This window comes from Triticum urartu, chromosome 7A, assembly GCF_056163025.1.
Source record: "Triticum urartu cultivar PI428250 chromosome 7A, HENAU_Tu73, whole genome shotgun sequence".
Lineage (NCBI taxonomy): Eukaryota > Viridiplantae > Streptophyta > Magnoliopsida > Poales > Poaceae > Triticum > Triticum urartu.
Window position 1 is genome coordinate 556,192,963 of NC_141879.1, and position 12,150 is coordinate 556,205,112.

The window sequence follows — 12,150 nt, forward strand, 5'->3', positions numbered from 1 at the left end:
TTAAACGATCCGTCGCAAGCGACAAGATCTAGTCGTTGTGCCACGTCGGCCGGGCAACTTCCCCATGTCCACCTGAGCTCCGCACCTCCTTCACCGGATGCAGTCAATGAAGAAGAGCGCTGCCTCCGGCCTGCATCCGCTCACCCGACTTCAGGCCATCAAATTCATCTATCTGAGATGCAATTGATCCGAGGAGAAGCGTGTCTTTCTATCAGGGACTGACCGAGTACGATTTCGCATGGGCAACAATGAATCCTAACTGACGAGACGTCGTGCAATACGGTCATATGTGCAACACATATATCCAAGACGTAAGTGCAACCGCGTACGCAAATAAAGGCCAACCAACAGTCCTTGTCATCGTCACAATCATCACAGAACGATGGGCAAAAACAGTGTTTAACACGATTGACATTTGTATGGCGAACCCTATCGTCGATACATTAAGATTAAGTTTTAACTTTCTACGAACAAACTAACTGCTGACTCGCTTTCCCGCTTGGTTTATTCCAACTCTTTAGATGCTAGTGCCCCATACAGAAACGGAGAGACCCACCGTCCCGCTCACGATTGCCAAGTCCGCCCGCCCTTGGTTGGCAAAGAAGCTTCGACATGATGGACTCAAGACCAGGGCTGGCTCTGACGAACGGCAATCCCCCAACAAGGCTTAACCGCTGCCAGGTTCGGTGACGATGCAATCCTCCTCCTACGCCTCCGTCTGCCCCTCCTTGGTGATGTGGAAGCCTTCGATTTTACGGGCCACCTCATTTGCCACCGCATTTGCCACCGCGGCGGCCTTTGGTTTGCCGTTGGCGTTGGGTGCCTCGGGGTCTTCGGTGTTTGCGGGGTTCAGCGGCCAGATCCGGATGGTGCCGTCTTCTGATCCTGATGCGTATGATTCGCCAACAGGCGCGAACCGGACGCAGTGGACGGGGCCATGATGACCTTTGTTGCAGGCTGCAAAACACAGAATAACGGATGTTCACGGCACCATAGATTAACAAGCATGCAGACTACACAAATACTAAAGGCGAGGTCGAGACAAATCAAGCTTTCACTTTTGTGCACTGGATTTAGCTTTGCAGTATAAACTGCGCTTGAGAATAATACGAGCACTAACAAGTTCTCAAGTCATGTCAACGGAATCAGGTATTGAAACATCAATATTAAATTTTTATTTGAATCCAATTTTCAAATATCAGTATAAAGAATGGTGCAGCCAAAAAATGAACATACAATGGCCAGAGAGCACAATTGTACAGTCAGTGGGGTGATTACTTTGTTATAGATATAACAAAATCGATGCAGTATATACTCTGACTTTCAGGACATCTCACTCATTGTGGGTAGAATCCCATGGCTATCATTCCAACTAGTACTGCCGCATTGGGATTTGAACCCAGTACAAGTCTCATATAATTGAGTACTTCACATGCCTTATGTGCAAATAAGAAAAAATGACTGCAAAAGTAGGATTTGAACCCAGTACCACTCTCACATATCCAGTAATCCCTACCCTTGGGATAGAAGCTTGTTATAACTATAGTAAATCACTGGTTTATTGTCTCTGTAAGTTTCAAATTAAACCATTTTTACTGATTGGTTCCCTGGGTAACCAGGGATCACCAAGAAAACGTTCTGGGGATTTATATTTTTTTCCGCATGGTCAGGATACAAAGAATTCTAAACACTCTACAACTCACAATAGTGAAAGCTTAACAAAAATATTATGCTAGCTAATGTTCTTATATTTTTCTCCGCCTGGTCAGGATACAAACAAGAGTTATAAACACTCTACAACTCACAATAGTGAAAGCTTAACAAAAATATTATGCTAGCTAATGTTCTTGTTTTGGTAACGCATAACTGCACAGATGTTTCAGTCTTGCAGGAATCAAATGATTAAATATGATAACAGACTTACCTATTTCTTCACCAGTGAAGAAATCATATACATGAACCCACATATCTTCCCCTCCAGTGATGAACTTACTCCCAGACTTTGGTTCAAGTGAAGCTGACTCCACAGTGCATGACATATCATAGCTTTTAACAAGCCCAAAACTGCAGAATTACCAGAAAAAATGTCAAGGAACCAAACAATACAAGTGATGCAGATCAATGGTCATACAGGAAAGAACTTACTGGTTCGCATCCCAAAATTTAACACTTGACCCATCAGCTGTAGTGATGAACCTGCCGTCCTGGCTTACTTCTGCACTGGTGACAGGTGCCTTGGTTTCAAGAGTTTGGACAATTTTTCCACTTCTCACATCCCATAACCTGTATGATCAGAGTAATTAATCAAGGGGAACAAACATAATAAGCTTTGCATAGAGAAGCAGCATGTGTCTTCATACTAGCTGCAAATTTTAAAGATATTTTCCAGACAAACCTCACTCCACCCATATCAGAGCAGGAACTTAGAATAGATTGGTCACTGTGAAGCCAAGCAACAGTTCGTACAGAACCAGGTGTTTTGTCAAGTTCTCTTGGAGCTGCATCTGGACGATTCATGTCATATATACGCAAAATCTTCTCCACACCTCCAGTGAGCAACATGTGTGTATCCTGCAGTTCCATCGGCGGTTTGATTAGGTTTAGAACCGCTTATGGAGGACAGTTCTAACTGACTACTATGGCATACAGAGCACGTAAACCATTGTCAACATGATTTCACATTATTCAATGAGATGCGCTGATGGATGTAAAAAACAGGGCTACTATACTTGTTGAATAGTCCATATTTTGTGGCAGGTTGCAAGAAGTAGCACTAACAGGCCTCAGTTCAGAAAGTCTGGAGGGACCAAAAAACGACAAAAGGAGAAGAACATGACGCATATCATCATCTTAAGGGGGATAAGAGATGACAGAATAACTAGTGTTCTTGGTATACATATGTCAGAAGAGAGGGGAGAACTAAGGGCATGCTTGGCTTGCCAATGTTTGGGCAAAACCAAAAAATTGACAAGCAAATTGTTTTGCCAGTCTCTCAAAAAGCTGCCTATTTTTACAAAAATATTGGCTAGACGATTTTTGGTAGCAAACCAAGCATACCTTATGTGTCAACAAACATTACCTCAGAAAAGGCACATGCACGGACTATATGCTTGTGCTCAAACGAATGTAGCTCATTTCCTGTTAGTGCATCCCATATTTTGCTGCAAAAAATAGTCAAATATGTCAGTCAAAAGAGTAGATTATACTCACGAATTAGTACATAAACATTTCTGAGCATTAACAGTGAAGAACTGTAATCCTTTTTGCAGAAAAATGCTTATTATTTATTTACACAGAGTATGAGCAGACTTACGACTATGAAATAGAGTAATGATGTATTAAATTATGCAGATGAATATAACATTGTTGCGTTCTAGCTCTGCCTAATTTTTATATTCAATCATGGATGCATTAAGTTATGGTTCACCAGGTGAGCAACCATCAGTGGACAGAACCAACAAAATAAACCGATCACCTGCGGTTAAGAAAATGTCACTGCATAGGGAAATCGGATTGACCCACTATACACAACTTCACAACTGAAAGTTAAACCAGTTGTCAAGTTTGTAGCATACTCACTAATATACAACTGAAAGTACTATGCCGATAAAAATAATCACAATTTAGCATGTCTGCTGAAGAAATGCAAGAACACGAATATACATAGATCTTCAGCAGGTAAGTATCAACTGGTACTCTAATAGAGTAGGGCACTAGGCAGGCACACTCGGATTTCTCAAAGAACAATAATTGAAATGAACCATCAATGAAAATTTGCAGGAATAAATGTCATACGCTGAGAAGTCCGCAGAACCGGAGGCAGCACGGAGAGCATTTGTGTCTAGACAAGAGCTCCAAACTGCACCCTTATGACCTTCAAAAGTCCCAATCCAATCTCCAGTATCACCATTACGAAGCATAGGATTTGAGTCTGTAGACCAGAATATGAGATGTTAGAGTTGGGTGATAGTCAGGAATCTAACAAGGCAGGGAGGACTTTCAATGCATTTAAAAGTGATGTATACTGTTGGCAGGTAACAATTATCATGTGCCACTATTTGCACCCTTCTCTGGTACGAGTACCCTGTTCTCTGGTACAGGCGAGCATATAATATGGTGCCATCCATACCAACAACATAAGGGCACCGTTTGATTTAAAACTGCCCTTATATCTTATCTTCCTGACCCTACACTGACCCAATCCAGCGGCCTAAGATCAAAAGTTGGTCCACGCATCCAAGAATCATATAAAAATATTGATTATGAAAGTAACTGGAATTGAACACAACAATAGACTAACAGAATAAAGTTAATTGTGTTAGCTATGTCAACAACTGTAATTAATGAATGCACCACACTAAACGGAACATTTGCTCCCCTAGTTATTTTAAATTTAGAAATGAACTCCGTGTGCGGACAGACCAATATAATGAAAAAATTCAGCATTATAATACTTAGAGCAAAAAAGAGTGCATCAGAGGAATTAAAGCCGTTGCTGAGGCCAGTTCTTTGGCAAATATTAATACTTGTTAAAAAGAATTATGTCATGCAGGTATATCTAGAAAATATGCTCCAACTACACCCTAATAAACAGGGATGCCATCTAATGTCCGAGAAACGCTAGTACAACAGCTAATGAAGAATACATATTATCTGTATCCTGTTTGAAACCACAGCTATGGATAGAAAAATATTTTTAACAGTATCCAGCAGTTACCATTTGTTTACATCCCTAGAACTGACAGCTCAGTGGTGATGAAAAACATGAAACCGAAAGAGGCGACTTTTACATATTACTCATCTAACGGCTTCCATCTGAGCAGACATAAAAGCAACTGCTTCCAGCAGATACCCAGGCAATCCAGTAACGGTCCAAATCCATTCACCATTATAAACATCAATGAAGTAGATAGCCACAATAGCAGACTAAGAGAATCTTGCCTCAACTCCACTTGTCTAGCGCACTGGAAATAGCTAAAAGGGCTTGGAAGGTGAAACCAGCGCCCAAAAATGAAAACTTTCCTAACTTGGACAGACTTAACTAAGGCATGTGACAAAGTTTGGCCTCCAACCATGGCATGCAATAACTTCTAAATCCTTGAAATCTACCCGATATAGCACAAACTTGGCTAGATTGTGAAATTACAGAATATCAGCATATTCCATGACCTGGATACCCGAGATTCTATCCCTAGAAGTGTGTGGGGCAACATGGGGGCCACAATCATCATCATCATAATACAACAGCAAGTGACCAATATTCGTCCACCAGATACTGAAATTCGCCCGTACAGCGCTGAGGAGCAGCAGCTTAAACCCATTTCACGACAATCATACCGCCGCCGCCCGCATCACGGCGACGGCTTCGGATCCGAACGAATCGCGGCCGCACGCGCACAAACCCCCAAAAATAACGATGGGCGAGGTGGCCAGACGCAGCCGCGGCCGCGGCCGAGAGGAGCGGGGCGGATCGCTTACCCTTGCTGGCGCTGATGAGGAAGTAGCCGTCGGGCGTGACGGGGCTGTAGAACAGGTCGACCACCGGCCGCGAGTGGCCGTGGCACACCTTGGAGACGGCCACCTTCTTCTTCTCCATTTCTCCCGGCCCCCCTCCCGCTCGCTTCCCCGGGCGGCCCGGCTCGTCGACTCCGGCGGCGGCCTGGAATGCGGCGCCCTCCTCCCCGACGCCCTAACCCTAGCCCCGATCGGAGAAAAAAAATACCAGGGGGGGGTCGAGGGTAAAAAAATCGCGCTGCGGGGCGCGGGATCGGCTGATCCGGATCCCTGGAGCTTGATCTGTACAGGAGTTTTATTGGATAATAGAGGTAGCAATGGGGTGTGGGAGGGAGGGAGCCGAGGGTGAGGCTGGCTCGCCTCGGGGGTGGGGGACTGGGCGGAGGAGCGGGGAAGGGGAGTGGGGGGCAGGAGGCCGGAGGCCCGGCTTATATGAATCCCTCTCGGACTCTCGGGGCTCCTGTCGGCCGTTGGATCGCGGTCCGACGGTGCTGCCCTCGTCGGTTAGATTTTTGGACTTGTTTTGGTACTTGTGATGGATCTTAGGTGGTGATATATATGAATTTCTGCAAATTTGTTGGTTCTTTTTCTTCAGATTGAAAACCTGACGGTGTAAACGTGGAAGCTGATAAATCCATATAGTAGTCATCGAACTTGTACTATATACATATAAAAAAACATATGCACGCTATTTGACAACTCATTATGATGATGCATATCTAGGTTAGTTTTTTTATGTTGCTTGTGGCAAACAACATGCTTCAAACGGGATGTCTTGAAAAGGAATCCCATGTTTGGAGGATAATGAACGTTTTTCTTGTTCGCAGCACGATTGAGAAATTATGTGTTCTTAGCTTTGTGGTGGTTAGACATACTTATGATTTTTAAATTGTCACAATGATGCTAATGTAATTCTTTTTGTATTCCATGGCCTGCATTTGGATGATTAGGCTAGCCATAGTGGGGTAACTTAGATAGTAATTTAACACATCCCAAGATAATTTTGCTTATGTGGCAAATATTTAATGAGGAAAGAGGTGCTTGGAGTAACATAATATGTTACCCCGAGTAAAATGAGTCTATAAAGCAATAAATGAAACAAACTATGACACTACTACTAAGATACTTTGCACTGTGGAGGTAATAACTTAGACTAGTGTCATGCATATGACACTAGTCTAAATTACTCCCCACTATGACCAATTTTAGACAATAATTTTCCTCCCTAAAAGCCAATAAGTTGTCTTTGGAAATACGAAAAGTCTACATCTTGAGACATGGGGTATGCCTTTATTAAAAGAGACATTTATTTATAATTTTTTAATTCATAAATAAATTGCATACCCTACGTCTATGAACACCTTTGAGAGAATGAACCGACACATCATTTTAAGATGGACGGAATCGTTACAGACGGTTCCGTAGTCGACGGGAACATCTTCTTTCACTGATCCCACATCGCCGAAAGGCCTGAGATAAATTTAGGAAAATACGACCACTAATGGCTAAGTCTAGTACTTGATTTTTTAACACAATACAAATGCAGACACTCATGCATACGCACCCTTATGGAGCACCTTCGAGAGACCGAGCTGACATATTATCTTGAAATTGACGAAATCGTCACATACAACTTCATGGTCTATTAGAACGTCTTCTCTCACTAAACGCACATCGCCAGAAGGTCTGAAATAAACTCAGAAAAATGCAGGCACCAATGTCAAAGTTTAGAATTTAAACTCTAATGGGCTAAGGATATCACTGTTCTCCTAACCATTTAACCACATGTTGGTTCACGTTTAAGACTTGTTTATGTGGTGCAAAGTTTAGGACTTCCTCACCAATATTTTTAGGTGCAAGTATTTCTACCTAGCATTTTTCCTCTTGTTTTTAACCCTGGGTGGTCTGGGCAAGCTCTCCTCTCCACACTTCACCGTTGAGCCTATGGATTCGTCTCCTCTCTGCCTGCCGCTCTGACGACCGGCGGCGGGGAGGGAAATCGCGGTGCCTTCGTTACGGTTAGTAGTTTAAGTTAGGGTAATTTATTTTAGTCCTAATAGGTGTTGCGCACGGGCGGATGACGACGTCTCTTCTTCGAGTTTTGTCTTCCGGACTCTGATCCTCCTCGAGTTCGCTCGTTTGGACGTAGTCGACGAAGCTCCAACGTAGATTCTCATGATCTCCTGGGAACGATGAGGTTAGGGTTTCTCGTCATGTGACAAGATTTGATGTAATGTGCTTCAGATCTCTGCAAGGGTTCAACGACAACGACTGCGGCTTCAAGGCACCGGGCCTTAGGGACACGTGCACGAAGACTTCTCCACTATCATCGACAAGGTCATCCAATAGAGGAGCGGCGGCAACGGCTTGTTATGGGGGCAGTGGTGATCGTCCGGTGGTCTTGGAATCTTGATATAATTTTTATTATTTTGAGATGCTCTCTACTTCCGATGAACAATAGCCGACCCTTTTCGAAAAAAAAAAGTCAGAAGAGAGTTTTTTTTAGGGGTGTACGGTACCACTCCGATCCGTGTGGCCGTGTCCGTCCCCTTCTCGCACCTACTACTCCGAGGCGGACCGTGGGCGATCGACTCGTCCCCTCATATACGGCACGCCCGTCCAGCCCAGAGAGCCAGAAGCGAGAAGCGAGCCAAACGTGCCGGAAAAGAAGCTCGCCCTCGAACCCGAGCGGACTCGAGCCACCCCCAGAGCGGCGGAGCAGACGAGGGGGGAATCCCGATGGCGGCGGTGGCGATGGACATCGCGAAGCCCTCGGCGCTGCCGGCGAGCGTCGACGACCCGTCGGCGGCGTCGGCCAAGGGCAGGGCCGGCGGCGGGGAGGGCCTGCGCCAGTACTACCTGCAGCACATCCACGACCTGCAGCTCCAGATCCGGACCAAGACGCACAACCTCAACCGCCTCGAGGCCCAGCGCAACGACCTCAACTCTCGAGGTACGCACCGCCCCGATCCCCAATCTCCGCCTGCCGCGCAACCCTAGTTCTCGAAAGACGGCCCGCCGCATCCCATCGTTTCATTGCGACTCGCGAGCCTTTGATTGATCCGATTGTGCCCGGACCATTAGTTCCGAGCTTCAACCATGCTTGATCCGATGGCGTGTAGATGGTGTCTCAGATTTTAGGTTTGTTTTGGTGTTGGGGGGACTAGCTGTTCATGCGTCCCACTTATGCGCCATGTGCGTGATTGGTGGAAATTTTGCTTTTTTAGTGTGTATAGTCCTTTTACTCTACTCATATGTCTTCCCTTAGTTGAAATTCGACAGCTTTTGGGATATTAAATTTTGTTCAATTAGAATATGGAACGCTTCTGAGGCATTGAATTCTGTTTAATTATAATGTGTCTCTTGCACTGATAATTTAAATGCTCATCACTATTTTGTTATTGCAGTTAGAATGCTCCGGGAAGAGTTGCAGCTGCTTCAAGAACCGGGCTCATATGTTGGCGAGGTTGTGAAGGTCATGGGCAAGTCAAAGGTTCTAGTGAAGGTACATCTTGTCTCACTGTTACTTCTTTCAAGCTATGCTTGTGCACGTCTGTTTTGCTTTAGGCACAATGGATGACCAGTATTTTGTTGCAAACCCTCAATTGGGTAGTTCAGGGATATATTTCTATCCACTTTATTTCCTTAACACTAAAAGTAAAAAAGGATATCATTGAATTTGTTTAGCAAGCAGAAAAGGATGCTAAAAAGTAGATTGTTTTGTGATATAAACATCCTGATGATGTGCATGAGCGTATTATGTTAGTGTTTAAGTTTCTATAGGGCTAAACATGCAATAAAACTTGGAAGTAATGTTCTATCTGTGATGTTCAACTTAGTGTTCAGTACCAGGCAATCCTCATTTCACGAGACATTGTTCGTCTCGCCTGTTGTGTAGTAACATAAAACATGCATAGTTGTTATGTTGTACTGAGATTCTTTGTTCTGTTGGCCTATATGTTTTAAGTGGGAGCTCTGAGTTCCAGTCATCCTTCTTCACTGTAATTAAATGGTTAAGTGCAATCTCTCAGGTTCATCCAGAAGGCAAATATGTTGTAGATCTTGATAAAAGTATTGATATTACAAAGATAACCCCTTCAACAAGAGTTGCTCTTCGGAACGACAGCTACATGCTTCACCTTATCCTGCCCAGCAAAGTCGATCCACTGGTTAATCTTATGAAGGTGGAGAAGGTTCCTGACTCTACCTATGATATGATTGGTGGTCTTGATCAGCAAATTAAAGAGATCAAGGAGGTTTGTAAACATATTCAATGCATAGTACATTTGTTGTATCATTAGCACTGTGGCTTAACAACTTGATTTTCAGGTGATTGAGCTTCCCATCAAGCATCCTGAGCTGTTTGAGAGTCTCGGAATTGCCCAACCAAAGGTTCGAGTTTGTCTACCAATTTGCATTTTATTTGGCATCGATTCAGCCAGTTATTCAGCGGTAAATAATTATCCTTGCTTTTTCAGGGTGTCCTTCTTTACGGGCCTCCAGGTACAGGGAAAACATTACTTGCTCGTGCAGTTGCTCATCACACCGACTGCACCTTCATCAGGGTGTCAGGTTCTGAGTTGGTTCAGAAGTATATTGGAGAGGGTTCCCGGATGGTTCGTGAACTCTTTGTGATGGCTAGGTAAACATTATCCGTCTGTGTTGCATTCAAATTATTACTATTTACCTGTTAGATTTCCTTTTCGGGAAACCATTTCAGTCAGATTTTGAAATGATTCCCTGTAAAAGGGAGTATGAATTTATACCAGAGTCTAACACATTTGGCCTGAATTTCATAGGGAGCATGCACCATCCATTATATTTATGGATGAAATAGACTCTATTGGATCTGCTAGAATGGAGTCGGGATCTGGCAATGGTGATAGCGAGGTTCAGCGTACTATGCTTGAGCTTCTGAACCAACTTGATGGTTTTGAAGCATCGAACAAAATTAAGGTTCTTATGGCAACAAATAGGATAGACATATTGGATCAAGCTCTTCTAAGGCCTGGTCGTATTGATAGGAAGATTGAATTTCCAAATCCTAATGCAGATGTAAGTGATGCAGTACTCACCATATATAAGTTAATATTGCTTGCTCGTATCAGTGCTGACTCTGAATTATCTATTCTTTCAGTCCCGTGGTGATATTTTGAAGATTCACTCAAGGAAAATGAACTTGATGCGTGGCATTGATCTGAAAAAGATTGCCGAGAAGATGAACGGGGCATCAGGAGCAGAGCTAAAGGTATGTATTGTGTCCATTATAGGCGAGCATTTCAATTTTTAATATATTTGTCTTGACATACTGGAATTTTTTTTTCTGAACTTCACAATGCTAATAAGTTGGCATGTAGGCGAGCACATGCTACAAAATTAACTATAATCAGATAATGTCCCATTTAACTTGTGTAGATATCCAGGCCCAGCTACCATTGTTACCCATGGTACTACTCCCATGTAAAGTTTTACCCATGCTAAAATACTACTCCATGCAAAGTTTCACCAACTCAGAACCTGGTCCTGGTAGCAAGTACTAAGTTTTTCCCATTGAGGTCTTGATTTCACAAATGTATTGACCAGTATTCTGTTTCAAGTAGTGTGCATCAACCCACACATCATTGAGTCTAACTCACTTTGATCTATCATCAGGCGGTCTGCACAGAAGCTGGAATGTTTGCCCTCCGCGAGAGAAGGGTGCACGTCACCCAGGAGGATTTCGAGATGGCCGTGGCAAAGGTGATGAAGAAGGATACCGAGAAGAACATGTCGCTGCGGAAGCTATGGAAGTGAGGCCCTTGTTTTAGCATCCCAGCTTTCGCCGGCATGTATTGGTGGTTTAAGCTTATAGCGGCACATTTGCCGGATTTGCTGCGGGTTTCTTGAACCGTGTCGACAGCTGTAACTTGCAGTGCCTTGCAGCTGCCTCATCAGGGTTAAATTTCTTTATTGGGTTATATTATGAGATGTGAGATGGAAACCGTTCTTTCTTGTAATGTATGTTGCTTTGTCGACTAGATTGGTAGCCTCACTGTGCTGAGAACGGTGACTGCAATGATGTGTTTTACTTGAATGTGGCAAATGTTATTTCTAGGGAAGCCATTCTTCATTGTTCTCTTTTGTCCATCCAAAGGAAAAAAAATAAGAAAAGGGAACTCAAATGAGTGCAATATAATACTCTACTCCTCTTTAAAGAAATATAGGAGCATTTAGATCACCAAGTAGTGATCTAAATGCCGGAAATTGCTTTTGGAGGCTGAGCTCCATGGAGGCCTCCAAATGCAAAATGCAAAATTCTTGAAAATTCATATTTTTACACTTAAAAACATTCTGTAAAAAAATACAGATATAGATGAAGGCATAGTGCACAAATATGTTGAAATGTGGGTTGTGCAAAAAAGACAAAATTGAGGCTTTTAAACACATGATACATTCTTTGAGACCATCAGGTTGCATTTCAACTTATTTCATCCTGAAATTCTAGACACATACACCTCACAACATTGTTTACTTGTACAAAAAAATTAGATTTTTTTGGAACCAAAATTTTTATATTTTGATTTTTTGAAAGAAGTCTTCCATTAAGGCCGGACGCCATTCTCTCTAAACGCTCTTTTATACTCACTCCGTCTGGAA

The 12,150-nt window shown here is 43.3% G+C and overlaps 2 protein-coding genes across 2 annotated transcripts; one reads left to right on the forward strand and one right to left on the reverse strand.

Moving 5' to 3' along the window:
• Positions 1 to 334: 334 nt before the first annotated feature.
• Positions 335 to 5,917, reverse strand: LOC125520344 (uncharacterized). The gene is made up of 7 exons (XM_048685238.2): positions 5,479 to 5,917; positions 3,796 to 3,931; positions 3,080 to 3,161; positions 2,396 to 2,571; positions 2,146 to 2,283; positions 1,925 to 2,064; positions 335 to 957 (listed from the first exon to the last, which is right to left on the reverse strand). The coding sequence occupies exons 1-7, from the start codon at positions 5,594 to 5,596 to the stop codon at positions 707 to 709; spliced, it is 1,041 nt and encodes a 346-aa protein (XP_048541195.2). The 5' UTR covers positions 5,597 to 5,917; the 3' UTR covers positions 335 to 706.
• A 2,199-nt stretch (positions 5,918 to 8,116) lies between these two features.
• Positions 8,117 to 11,587, forward strand: LOC125520416 (26S proteasome regulatory subunit 8 homolog A). Its single transcript, XM_048685332.2, has 8 exons — positions 8,117 to 8,467; positions 8,922 to 9,019; positions 9,546 to 9,770; positions 9,844 to 9,906; positions 9,993 to 10,156; positions 10,314 to 10,569; positions 10,652 to 10,762; positions 11,167 to 11,587. The coding sequence occupies exons 1-8, from the start codon at positions 8,254 to 8,256 to the stop codon at positions 11,305 to 11,307; spliced, it is 1,272 nt and encodes a 423-aa protein (XP_048541289.1). The 5' UTR covers positions 8,117 to 8,253; the 3' UTR covers positions 11,308 to 11,587.
• The last annotated feature ends 563 nt before the right edge of the window (positions 11,588 to 12,150 follow it).